At 48.3% G+C, this 13,466-nt stretch overlaps 1 protein-coding gene across 9 annotated transcripts in view; it reads left to right on the forward strand.

The window, feature by feature from the left end:
• The window catches only part of Dpf3 (double PHD fingers 3), a 279,713-nt gene that overhangs the window by 158,936 nt on the left and 107,311 nt on the right, over positions 1-13,466 (forward strand). For all 9 annotated transcript variants that reach the window (XM_038336423.1, XM_038336418.1, XM_038336425.1 and 6 more), the window contains 2 exons: positions 5,838-5,965; positions 12,033-12,128. In XM_038336423.1, coding sequence (XP_038192351.1) covers positions 5,838-5,965; positions 12,033-12,128 — 224 coding nt within the window. The remainder of the gene's footprint in view (positions 1-5,837; positions 5,966-12,032; positions 12,129-13,466) is intronic.

The raw sequence follows: 13,466 nt of genomic DNA on the forward strand, positions 1-13,466 counted from the left end.
AGCCTCCCGAAAGATGGTATCTCTTGCAAACTCGACAGCCAACAGACAGCTTCTCTCTTTGTATATTTCCCCAAAGAAGACCTGTCTTAATCTGTTTTTTTTTATACAGCATATTTTATTATAATCCGTATATGACTTGCCGGTTCCCAGCCCTCCATCCTTAGCCTAATAATGAAGGAGAAGTCAGAGGCTCGGGGAGCCTGTGACATCCAAGGCGTTTGCATTTTTAAACGACCTGGGATTTAATTACTCACTCTGCTCCCATGCCGTACTTAAGACTCATCTCGCCCGCATCCTGTTAATGAGCTCAGCGGCTCCACCAGCCCAGTGGAAGCTTTTCTTTTGGTGCGTTGGGTGGCAGGCGTATGGCACCTGTGTCAGAGACTTATGGCTTTGATCTGCACCCGCGAGGAAGGCTGCCCTGTCCGGAGCCTGGGGAGAAGCCAGAGTGCTTCCCTGGCATTCTCTTGCCCATCTTCTGCTTTTATTTGTGGCGGTTTTTTCTTTCTTTTTTCTTTTCTGACTTCCTATGCTCCAATCCCTGTTTGTCTAAGAGTGTGTTTTTTTTTTTTTCTTATTTGGAAACCGATTTGCTTCGGTTTGCACAGAAGCTGTCTCTGATGTGATGGATCGTGCTGGAAGTCACCCAAGGACTATCTCTGTTCCCAATTAGAAGTGGAGGCTGAGCTGCCTCCAGGTCCCAGGGAGGTGGCTGGCTTGGGTGACAGCTGCTGCCACTCTGGAGAGAGTAACGATCCATAGGTTTGTATCCGTGTGTATAAAATCAGACTGGCTCAAAGATGAATTATGTGTGTGTGTGTGTGTTTTGGTCCATTTTCTTTTGATGTTAAATGTTTGATGGTTCCTGTCGGATTATGTGGTCTCCCAACTTTGTGTGAGGTTAAACAAGAGCAGCCTTTTAAAGGGTCACTGGATCCTATAACCAGATGAGCCATGTTAGAATAAAATTGAATCAGTGACATCCCCAAGGGCTCTCAGAGTGTGTGTAGTATGGACATTGTGGGAGAGCTTGGACCTGTCACCTTTCTCATTGATGTGCTCTGGGACCCCCCTGTGGTTCAGAGGCAGAGAATGTACCCTCTGCAGGATTGTCTGGGGGGGTGAGGTTAGCCTTTCATTCTGACTAACCAAGCCTTACCCACAATGCTTTGTGAACAGGGTTTGCCAGAGGTCAGCCTGAATGCCGCTCATGGAATGGTACTCCACCGGGCATTAAGCCGGCAACATTAAAACCATGTTTAAATTCCGTCCACTTACTGAAAGCAAAAAATCTCCCTAAGCATTTCTTTTAATGCTGTAGCGCTGCTCCGTCCAGTGGGGTAGCCACTAGCCCCATGTGGCTTTGGAGCCCTCGTCTGAATTTAGATGTGCTATAAAGGGAATATATATGCCAGTGAAGTCTAAAACACTGTAAAACGTCACGTCAGTTTTCAAGTATTAATTTCATATTGAAATGGTAGTATTTTTGAATAGAGAAAATATGAAACTAATTGCACCCATTTCTTGGCTTTTAAAAACATGGCAACTAGAAAATTTAGGATGCTACATATCGTTTTTATTGGATTTCTATTGGACCATTAACATCAGTGATAAATTTTGGTAATAATAACTGACAACATTTGTGGGACACTCAGACTGTCCCGTTCTTCTCATGTATCACTCAACTTTGAACTTGTTTTAAACAGAATCAAACATAAAAAAAAAAAACCAACACGACTCATTCTCATGATGTTCCACACACTAGGTTTTGGGGTAGATCTTTCTGGAGTTTTATACATGCTACCTTGCTTGATTCTTTTTTTCCCCAATGTTGTTCTTTTTTAATGCTTTCTTCTTATTATTACTGTTAGTTATTATTAGTTCTACCTACATGTACGTCTGTGTGTGGGTGGATTATACTTGGAGCTGGATTACAGACAGTCATGAGCAGCTATGTGGGTGCTGGGAATTGAACTCAGGTCCTCTGCAAGAGCAGCCAGTGCTCTTAACCACTGAGCCATCTCTCCAGCCCCTACCTTGTTTGATGCTTATACCAACATTATGAAGTACATACCTGTATGGCTCCATGTAAATTAAGAAACTGCCCCAGGCGAGACTAACTAAGGTCTAGACCGACTTCAGGGTTGTTTGAAAATGAAACTATACCAGCAAATAAAATACTTTGGCAATTAGGGAAAAGTAAAGGCCACTCAGTCGATGTGATGTAAAACCCCTCCGTCTCTCTGGACTTTGCTTTCCTCCTGAGGGCCTGGACCCCAGGTGTCACTGGGTAGCCCTTGGAGCCCTTTGCATGCTGGGAGTCCACTGCATCTTCACTTCAGCTCCATTTGCTCTCTTGATTCTTATTATCCTGTGCATGCCTGCCAGTCCAGTTAAGGAGGACCAAGTACCGGGTGAGGGATGGGGGGCAAGATGGAGGCATGTTTGGCAGGGGAGAAAGAAAGAGCAGCAGGAGGAGGGAGTTCACAGCCCATGGGAAATTCTGCATGAGTTGGGGGTTTGGTTTCAGGAGGGTGGAGCGCTCTTGAGATCTTCTCGCAGAGCTCGGAACCATGCTGCAAAACTGCCTGCAGCCTCAGCGGAGATGTGCCTCTCATCCTGAAATCTGAAAACCACGGGGAGGGTCTAGGAATGCAGTGGGAATGCACAGAGCTTTGGAAAGAAACTTTCTTCTAGGAAGAGAGAAGGGGCTGCTGGAAGGGCCCTGTTAGCATGGTTAGGCAGGAGCATACGGAGTTCAAGACTGGACTTCACCCAGCTCCAGTCCTGTGACAGACAGACAGTAAGCAGACTCTAACCTCCCTATGCTGAGCTGTCTCATCTGTAAAATGGGATACAGCTATACTCTGCAGTGTGATGGGGATTAAGTGGCATCTGGCAGTAATAACTTCTGCATGTTGGGTGCTTCTGCTTCACCGTGTCTTCCGCATGTGCACCGGGGCACCGAAGCAACATCCTGGCGTCGCCTGGGCTTGTTATTTACCGATAAGGTTATAACGAGTCAGGTTCTTGTTGTGATATTTACCACGTTTTGAAAGATCATCTGTTGGCTTTTTTTTGCCTGTTCTTGGTGAGGTTAACTTCTCTGAGATAGAGAGGCTCACTTATAAAAGGAGAATGAATTGGATTAGATGACCGGACTTTTCCTCCTCAAAAACATGGTGCCATTCTGAAAATTGTACATATTTATTGTCAGGAAGGCTAAAGGATAAATTCATATATGTGTGTGTGTGTATACACACATACAATTATTATAAGTTTGAGGGATAGTGAACAGCTGTTTGGCTGAGGCCAGGGCACGAGGCGACACACCTTAATTATTTGGGATTAGGCATTTGGAGGACATTTCTGACTCGAGAGTAATGACACACCATCCCAGCGGGCTCATGACAACATTGTTGATGCTGACACTCAACTTAATTGTAACTTCATCACACACATCTTCCCCGACTCTGAGGTAAAGTAGCTGCCCCTTGCCAGTTTCCTTTTGTAGCGCCTGAGATACTTCATAACTGCATCTTTATTCCACACTTAACATTTTATAGCTGTATCCAAAGACAGAGTTCTGCTATTATTTGGTCACCTCATGTGTCTCTAGTTGTCACATGACAGGTGCTCAATAGACATTTACTGGTCAAATAGATGATGATAAAGTTTTATTGATCCAGTGGTTGTGCTTTTTTAAAATTGTGTGTGTGTGTGTGTCTGTGCGCATGCACGTGTGTGCACAGAGCCATCTTGTTGACCCAGATAATGGTTCTCAATGGGTGTACCCCTCCCTCCCTCCGTCCCTCCCTCCGTTCCTCCCTCCGTCCCTCCCTCGCTCCCTCCCTCCCTCCCTCCCTCCCTCCCTCCCTCCCTCCCTCACTCTCTCTCTCTGTAAGAGTTCTCAAAAGAGACCTCAGATACCTCTTCCAACCTTCCCTGGGGGCTGGCCACTCCCAGCGTGTGTCTTCAGTTTTAAGGATGCTGCAGTGGCCTTCTGTGAGCCTGTGTGTTTTGGTGGAGGCGATGGATGGAAGCAGCAGGTGGCATTCCCATGGAGTCTGGAGAGAGCCTGGAGGTGCAGGCTGTGATGGTGTTGCCATTCTAGACTCCCCCTTGTTCTTATTGTGCTCTGTTCCTTGGAGAAAGCTGACCTCGGTGGGCCTTATCGGCTGAGCCCACTGTCCACTGGCTCTGGTTTGAAGTTGGCCAATATGAGCTGAGATGGAAGATGAGAGGAGACAGCACTGTGCACTGGTTCCTGGGTTTCCCAGGCCTTGAGTGCCAATGCTTCAAGCCCCAGGCCCTGTGTGGGACTTTGGCAAGAATCCCTCCACCCCTCCTGCCCCGTCTCTCTAGAACAGCAGTGGGATGGCTCCCCTGGCTCGACCACTATTCCACACTGACTCTCTCCTTCCATGCTTCTGTCAACGAGCACTACTTTAGATCTTTGATTCTCCCACGTGAACGAGAGATTGCTTTCACTTGGTTGTTCTTGTGACTCCCTTAGTTGGCAGGGACCGCACATCTAATTCCACCTCTCCATGAACCCTCTTCTGTGTGTGTGTGTGTGTGTGCATCGTGTGTGTGCATTGTGTGTGTGTGCATCGTGTGTGTGCATTGTGTGTGTGTGCATCGTGTGTGTGCATTGTGTGTGTGCATCATGTGTGTGTGTATCGTGTGTGTGCATCGTGTGTGTGCATCGTGTGTGTGTGCGTGTGTGTGTGTGTGCGTGTGTGTATTTGTGTAGATGAGGTCTGGGATCAAGGAGAGATTGGAGGAAAATTATCTAGTAAACCAAAATATCACTTAATACCTTTAAAATAGTTTCCTGTTTTTTTTTTTAATTTAGAATTCTCTGTCAAGAGTTTTGGGGAAAACCCTGTCTCGAAAAACCAAAAAAAAAAAAAAAAAAGAGTTTTGGGGAGCATTTTGGGTTTGAGGGGCACCTAGGGTTTGGGGAGGACCTGGGAAGAGTCAGAAGCTCTCTTTGGTCTCTCTCAGAAGCAGGCTGCCTCCAGCCCTATCTTTGCTTTACTGGCCTTCTGTGACCAAGCTTTTAACACATGAGCACTGAGGGGAATGGGACTTTGTGGGTCCAACTATAGCACCCACTGACTCATAGGCCCAGCAGGATAACTCCTAATGACTGTAGAAAATGCCCTGCTTTGCCGATTGCTTCAGGTTTGGGAGCAATGGACCTCTTGCCATAGTTTTCTCTGGGCATGGAAATGGCCTCCTACCCTGCTGCTCCAGGGTCTGTTGGACACTCCTGTCATTCTTTTTCCATTGGTTTGGGGCCTCTGCTTCCCCTTGAGTTGATGAGAACAGCCTCTCTGAGGTTGATAGCTTTTTATGGAACAAAGCAGAGCTGTGCAGCCAGCATGGCTGGGGGAGACTTTGGAGACAATAGTAATTAGACATTGTTGGTGTGCTTGGACATTTCAAAAGCCTTGTGGTCCTGGGTCCTGTTATTCCTCTTTATAGGTGGAGAAATGGGCTCCAGGCTCCTTGAGCATCTTGCTCTAAACCACACCCTCAGAGTGGCAAAGGCAGGGCTTAGACTCAGGCAGTCTGATCCTACCTCTAGAGGGCACCCTCTCTGCTCTACCTCAGCTTGCTCCCTGGAGTAGGCAGGACTGAGACCTTCTCTGGGACTCTGCACTGGTGGAGTAGAACCTAACCGGAGTGTTCCCTGGTCTGCTTGTCAAGAGGCGATGGCACTGGCCCTTTGAGTCCTCCCCAGGAACCCCGCATGTTCCCGAAGATCATCCTTCTAGTCCTGCCGGCTTCTGAGTGCCTGACCAGTCTGTCTGTGTTGCTTTTTCCAGAAGTAGAACTGCCCCTGAAGAAAGATGGCTTCACCTCTGAGAGCACGACACTGGAGGCCTTGCTTCGTGGCGAGGGAGTGGAGAAGAAGGTGGATGCCAGGGAAGAGGAGAGCATCCAGGAAATACAGGTACCCTGCCTCTGCCACGGGAGCCCCTGAACACCCTCACCTGGCACCTCGCTGCCTTCTAGGGGCAGGGCTGCATCTGTGTCCCGAGGTTCTTGGACACCACTACCAGGAAGCTTAGAGCTTCTTTTAAATTGAAAGCATCCCTCCACCCCAGGGGGGAAAATCATTGTTCCCTCCAATCTGTTCCCTGGTTTCCCTGTTTCTGTCCTCAAAAGGTATCTGCTGAGCCTTCTGATCACCAGCTACTGTGCTGAGTCCCAAAGCCATAACGGGAACAAGATAGACTGAGTCCTTACCTTTGTGGAATAAGCAGCCCATCATCTAGACTCAAGAGATGGGGTCCCTGCCTCACCTCTGCCCCTTTCCTTACACCCCAATCTGAACTCCAGCTCACCAGATCTCTCAGCTTCTCCCAGCACCACCTAGCCATCCTCCAAAGCCAGTCTAGTTACCCCCTCAGGCCGGGACAGTTGCTTCGGTCCTCGTGTGCCCGCTACCCTCTGTGTACACCACCTGTAAAGCTGCCAGGCATCACTGTGATGGCGGGCACCTACCATTTCTCGTTCTCAGTGTAGCCCAGATCCCTGTTATCTAATACTCTGTGGAGTACAGAGCATTATAATATCAATGAATCTGGATATATTATTGACAATGAAATATAATTAAATTATATTTAGATTAATTTGTATTACATATTAATTTTTATATTTTATGTCGTACATCTCATATTCATTCATTTTTATGTTAAATTTGATATTTAACTTGATTGGTTCACTAATTTACTAAAATCTTCATTAATAATAGTAATAATAACAAATATCATTTTGTTGCTTTGTAAATACTTGTGTGCCAGGGACTGTGGTGTGTTCACTATGCATATGCCAGCATGGAGTTGGCTTTCTATGAAGATGCCGGGCGAATATGAATCTGCCTTTCTCTGCCCTTCTAGTGGGAAGATGAATGATCAAATCTTCTCCACTTAGTTGCCACCACTGATATATTTAACCCCACCTCTCTTTCCTCAGCTGTAACCCTCAAGGAGATCCTTACTAGTTTAGACATAGCCACCCTGGCGCCATCTTTGATGCTCCTGTCTGTCTTACACCCAGCATCCCAGGCGTCAGCAATCCTGTCTGCAGTGTCTTTAGGAGGAACCGGTGTAGCCCACTGTCCCATATCCCTCTTATTGTCCTGATCACCCCGTCCTTTTCCCTGAGCTGAGTGTCTAATTGCTTTCTCAATGGTTGCTCCACTCGTGCCCTGGAAAGTCTTTAAAGATCTCTTTAAAACCCTGAGGTCTTTAGGCACATAGCAAAATGGAGAGAGACGGTGAAGGGATTCCTGACCTCTCCTGTCTCCCTAAGCTTAACCTCTCTCATCATCAACACCCTCCGCCTTTGTTTCCATTGGTGAGCTGCCTTCCAGAGGCCTTTCTCCCCTAGAATCCACGTTTATGTTAGGGCTCACTTTTGGTGTGCCACACGCAGCGTGCTTGGACCATTGTGTAATGCTACGTGTCCATCTAGTAGAGTGTAATACATTTATTGCCCTAAACCAATTGTGTCCCGCCACCTTCTGCTCCCAGCCCCCAGCTAGAACCGTCTCTCCCACCCCCCTGTCTAGCTACACGGGTAGTCCTTGCAGATTGACTTCTGTCACCAAACGCACACGGACTCTTTCTCCACGACTTTTCATGATGTCATAGCTCCTTTCCTTCTAGTGCTGAGCACTAGTCCTCCGAGAGAATGGAGGACTTCCTATGGCTGCTCACACCTGAGGGAAAACAAGGGCCTCTTGCCTCTCTCGGATGGGACATGCTCTGGTTGTTTGCTCTGTGTGGAAAGTCCTTGTGGGAAGCCAAGTCATACGGGGGCTCTCGTCTCACCTTTGGGTGCCCTGACCACTGTGATTAATGCCTTCACCCATCTCGTTCCTGTACTCTGCTTCTCTTTTTTCTTTTTATAATGCACTTATCACCATTTAGTATTCTTTGGTTTTTATTTTCTGTGAATGTTTATTCTCTGGTGGAACGTAAACCCGCCAAGGTGGGCGGCCTCTGCCTACCCCCTCCCTAACACGTCCCAAGCACGCAAACCCAGCTTGACACAGGTGCCCAAAAAACGCCTGCTTGCGTGGATGACTGGGGACCCTGATTCTGACCCTCCCTGGGTCCCACTTGCCCTGTTTTGCTACGTTAGTCTTAAGCACAGCTCTGCCTCTATCACCTCCTTCCTAACGTATCTTTTGTTTCCACTAAATAAATCTAGCGCGGTAGCCATGGGCTTCTTGGGTTTCCCCTTTCTACTTTAGGCTGGTGTTCAGACTCCGTCTCCCCCTTCCTCAGCTGTCTCCCTCTGAGCCTCTGGTCCATGTTTTCTTCCACCTATGATTCCATTTAGTCATTAGGCCTGGCCACAGCGCCACCTTCCCCATCGAACCTTGCTTGGTCCCTCATAACCAGAGCAGACTTTTTAAACTTAGGCATTTGGAACACTTCTCGCTTTCTTCACTGTGAGTGTGTTTAGCTAGTTGTGCATTAGTCCCCGTGTTTGGACTTGCAGAGTCTGAAGCAACAGCATGCCCTGTTGCTCCGTTGCTACTATTTTGCTCCATTAGTGTACTTTGACAGAATCAGTGATTGGTGCAAAGTCGGTGCCCGGAAGCCTGGATAGCTAGTGACATACTGTAAAGCTGGGAGCAAGTCTGAGCTGCTTTCCTGTGGTTCTGGGTCAGGAGACATGCTGCTACTATATCACCATCATGGCATCAGCCGTGGTGTTGGCAGTGTGGCAACCAGTGCACAGTGTGGAACTGTGCTGTCCAGGGCCACTGTATCGCTATCAGTCCTGGTGTTGGCAGTGTGGCCGCCAGTGCACTGCTTAGCTGCCAGTGCACAGTGTGGGACTGTGCTGTCCAGGTTGCATGAAGCTGAAAGTAGACCCCGAACCACTTAAGTTCTTATTGACTTTGCATTGCAAAATGGCATAGATAATAAATCGACTGTGTTCTTTTCTGTTCACATTTACTCAACAATTCACGTATGCACTTGACTGATAGAAGTGTGTCTTTTGAACAGAGACTGGGGTGCTGGTGGCCACTTGAGTTTGAGCGTGTCATGCAGGTAGGAAAACAAGCGAACAAATAAGAGAATTAGAGTTTTGGATGAATGAAGGCCAGCAGGAGGAAGCGGCGCTGAAGGAGGGGCAGAGTTTAGGCAGTGACCTAAGGGACATGGGTTTAATCACAGTCCTATGGGATGACAGGAACCAGCGATGTAAGATCCCTAGGGTGACGGCTCTGAGACAGGTCAGTACCCATCTTGTCCAGTGAACTGATAGAAGGCCCTGTGGTCAGAGCACAGTGGTGGGGGTGGGGAGGCAGGACAGGTGGGCAGGAGTCAGCCCCTTCAGGCCTCAGGAGACCTAGTTGTGGCTCTTTGGGCTTCATGTGAAACGAGAAGGAGGCCAATTGGAGGATTTTGTCCAGGGCAGTGAATTTAGATTTTATAAAGATTCCTCCCATTCCTGCCTTGCATGGAGAGGAGACAGTGCAGGGGTGATGGTGGAACTGATCAGTTAGGAGATCCTTCTCTCCCCTCCTCCCCTCTTCCCCCCTCTCTCTCCTTACCATTCCCCTCCTTCTATCCCTCCTTCCTTTCCTTCCTCTCTCCTTTCTTCCTCGTTGTTTCCTTCTCCCTCCTTACTGTTAAAAACACAAGCACAAATCATTGTCACCATTACAATCAAGGCTATTTAGAGTAATAGCAGGGGAAGGTATTTTCAATGTATCTGTTTTTCAGATGTCTATGGACAGGGGCTGCCAGCAGGTGACAGGGTGGTGGGGAGGTGTCAGTTATATTGGATGTCCCCCATCCTTCACTCCTACCTCCTGACTCCCGCTCCCCATCCTGAATCCCAGCGGAGGTTTCCTTTGTTAGGAACTCGTGTCTCCTCCCATGGAATAAGTTGGGAAGCTAGGCTTCTGGATTCAGGGTTGCATGGCAGGAAATGACAGCACAAGGGGGTAGTGTCTCAGAGGCTGGTGTTTTAGACTCAGGCTTCTAGAGTTACAAGATGACATCAAGTAGGATGGAACCTTGGGGAGATCAGATTGTTCCCGAACCAAGAGACCGTAAGACACTTAGGAACCTGCCCGATGGCCTTCACCTGTTTTTTTTCCTTCCATCCCAGAATCCATGTTGGGTGAAACAAACTCCTCGTTGTGAAATATGACAGGGGTATCAGAAATGTACTGGGATGCCAGAGGCAATGGCCTTTAGGTACCAGCACTTGGAACTTGCTGTGATTTAATGGGTTCAAGACCTGGGAGGTTTGTAAGATACAGCCAACAGCAGTACCCATGATTATACCCAAGGTGGTCGAGCATCTGATCCGGCCTTGCCTGGCTTGACTAGTGATCCCATTTTAAGGTCAGGAAGCCAAGACGCTTGCTCTGGACCCCAGTCAGCGTCTTCTAGCTATGGTCCAGAGGCCACGTCCAGCAGACAAGGACATTTCTCTATGCTGTTGAGGTTGGCCGAGCTATCTGTGAGTGCTGTGTCTTAGTTTGGGGTTACTATTTCTGTGCTAAAACATCATGACCAAGGCTACTTCTAGAAGAAAGCGTTTACTCGGGACATCACTTACAGCTTCAGAGGGTTAGCCTAGGATCATCGTGTCAGAGAGATGTCAGCAGGCAGGCAGGCAGGCGTGGCTCTGGAGGACTAGTTGAGAGCTCACATCCTGATCCACAGGCAGAGAGGGGGGACAGGGCTGGCATGGGGCTTTGAAACCTTAAAACCTATCCCCAGTGACATCCTTCCTCCAACGAAGTCACACCTCCTGATCCTCTCTACACAGTTCAACCAACTAGGAACCAAATATTCAAATATATCAGCCTGTGGGGGCCATTCTGACTTAGACCACCAAATGTTATCAGCCGCTGAGAAGAAGTCAGGGGACATGAATTCATGAAAAGCTCCTCCCACCTTGTGGGTCCCTGACACGGACTCAACTGGGCTCTAAGACCATTTCTTCCTGTCCTGCTCCCAGGTAGACTGGGTCCTCTCTGCTCCTTTACCTCACCTTTTACCTGGAGGAGCATTTCCTGCCCCCCCCTTTTCCTTCTGTGGAGGGCATGAATGCTCAGGTTCTGCCTGAGTGTCTGTTTTCTAGGCCTCTGAGGTTCTCAGGAGCAAGGGCTGGGGAAGGAGTGGGAAGCAAAGCTTGCCACGCTGACCTTGCTGTGGTCATGGCCTTGCTGGACGACTCTGAACATCAAAACTGTTGGCAGCCTCAGTTTATGCACCGTTAGAATGGAAACTGGCTCTTGTAAGCTGCCGTGCTCGGAGGGCTGTTAGAGGGGGTCATTTGAATGTATGAATTTAAAGCTTTATTGTAAGTCATGGGCTGTGCTGAAAATTTATTTATTCTTCCCCGCCCCCACCCCCAAACAGAGCCTCACACATGATCGTGGCTGGCCTTAGATTTCTATGTAACTGGGTGGGGGTGGCCTTGAACTCCTGTTCCTCCCGTGCTGGGATTACAGGCCCGTGTCACTAACACACTGAGGAAAATTTATTCTTCTTAAAAACAGCTCCACAGTAGATTACTACAGGCAGCATATTCAGGCTGTATCTTGGCCAGTTAGACAGGAAGTTCCTTGCTTTCATCAAGCAGGGCAGAGTTTCACAAAGGTAGAGAAAGGAGAAATGGCTTTTTTATGTTCTCAGGTGGCCTTTCAGAAATAAAAGAACGTGTCATTTTGATAAGGCAACTTGGCCCCATGTGGAAAAGCATTCTTAGGCTTTTGCCAAAAACCTCTTTTTAGGGAGTGAGGGCTAAAACGAGTTGAGAAAGGCCAGTGTTCTGGCAAGATTTGGTTGGAAGGGGCCTGAGGGTTTGAAGGAGTACAAGCTGCAAAGAGAGGTCCCACTCCTCGGCGGCAGCAGCACCCCTGCTTTGCTGAAGAACAAAACCCCAGAATACCCCAACACACCCTTTGATGGTTCTCCCTGCTGTGGTGTTTCATCTCTCAAATCTCATATTTGATTTTCTTGTCATTTTAGAGGGTTTTGGAAAATGACGAAAATGTAGACGAAGGGAATGAAGAGGAGGATTTGGAAGAGGACATTCCCAAGCGCAAGAACAGGACCAGAGGACGGGTAAGTGGGGAGGGGGACGCGAGGGAGGAGTTCAGAACGCCAAGGCCTGGCAAGCTTTCAGTCCCACTGGGGTTGACTGTAGTCCCCTCCCTACCTGGATAGACACACTCGGATGGTCTTACTTGGAGATGAGGAAGATGCTAGGGGAGCCCCAGGCTGGGCATGACTGGAAAGTTCAGAGCCAGCAAGAAGGAGGAGAGGAAGCAGAGGTCTGTCTCTCTGAGGGGCTTTGGCTTGGGAGAGCAGAGGGTGGGGAGAGTCTTCTGAGACCCCATTATGAAAGGAGGTATTGCCCTGCTGTTTGTAGAGTTTTTTTCCAGAATGACAGGATCAGGACACCTGCCCTGGGGAATGCTTCCCTGGGCAGAGAGAGCAGAAACTGGTTGGGGAAGGAGGCAGACTGTAGCTGGTGGTCCCCTGATGGATTTTGCATGAACTTTAGAGGCACATGGTCCCGAATGAACAAGGAAGGGGTCAGAGGTGGAAATGGCAGAGAGCCCCTGATAGGGAGAAAGAAAATCCTGGCTGGTTCCCAAGGGAAAGGGAGTGACCAAGACTGTGTCTTCAAAAGTTCTATTTGATTCTCTAGGGTCTTGTTCAGGAAAGTGTTCTGTGATCACCCCCAGGGATATCCAAGGGCATCATGACAAGTGGGTGGAGGGGGACCTCCAGGAGAGGACTATGACTCTTCACTGGGGAGTCCACTTTTGAGGGCCAAGGGTCTAGCTCCTATCAGCTCTAGGTAGGACCATCCCTACCAATGGGTGAGAAGTCAGTCCCGTGGACCCTGTGGGTCTGGGCCCACTGATGGTTACTGTGAACCTGTACTGTGTAGACAGTAGTACCACAGAGAGGATCTATTGGAATTAGGCACCCAGGGCCCGTGTTCAGTTATTAGGTCTGGGATCAGGCCTTGAGCTGTAGTATAAACACCTTCGCAGGTGATTGTTCCATGTCGTCTAGTGTTGACTACGCCGTGTGCTAAGATGCTTCCACTGTTGAAAGGGCCTCAGTTCTCAGTCTGGGGCAGGCCGGCTCTCAGATGGCACAGTTTTATCAGCCTGCTACCGTCTTCATCAATTACCAGCATCCCCACCCTTTTGTCAAATGCATTCGTTTCTCCTACTTATTGTTTGTTTGGCTTATGTGCTTGTTTCCCACTAGAGTATTTGGAAGTAGATCCTGTACATTTCGTTATATAGCCCAGTGTGTACCTCTATTAGGTATTTTTATACAAGACACAAATGTTCCTTGTCCCAATGCCTACTAACTACCCTTGCCCAGTGTGTCCACTCTATATATGCTGCCTGCATGTTAATTATCTAGCAGTTGTCATAT

This window comes from Arvicola amphibius, chromosome 7, assembly GCF_903992535.2.
Source record: "Arvicola amphibius chromosome 7, mArvAmp1.2, whole genome shotgun sequence".
NCBI lineage: Eukaryota > Metazoa > Chordata > Mammalia > Rodentia > Cricetidae > Arvicola > Arvicola amphibius.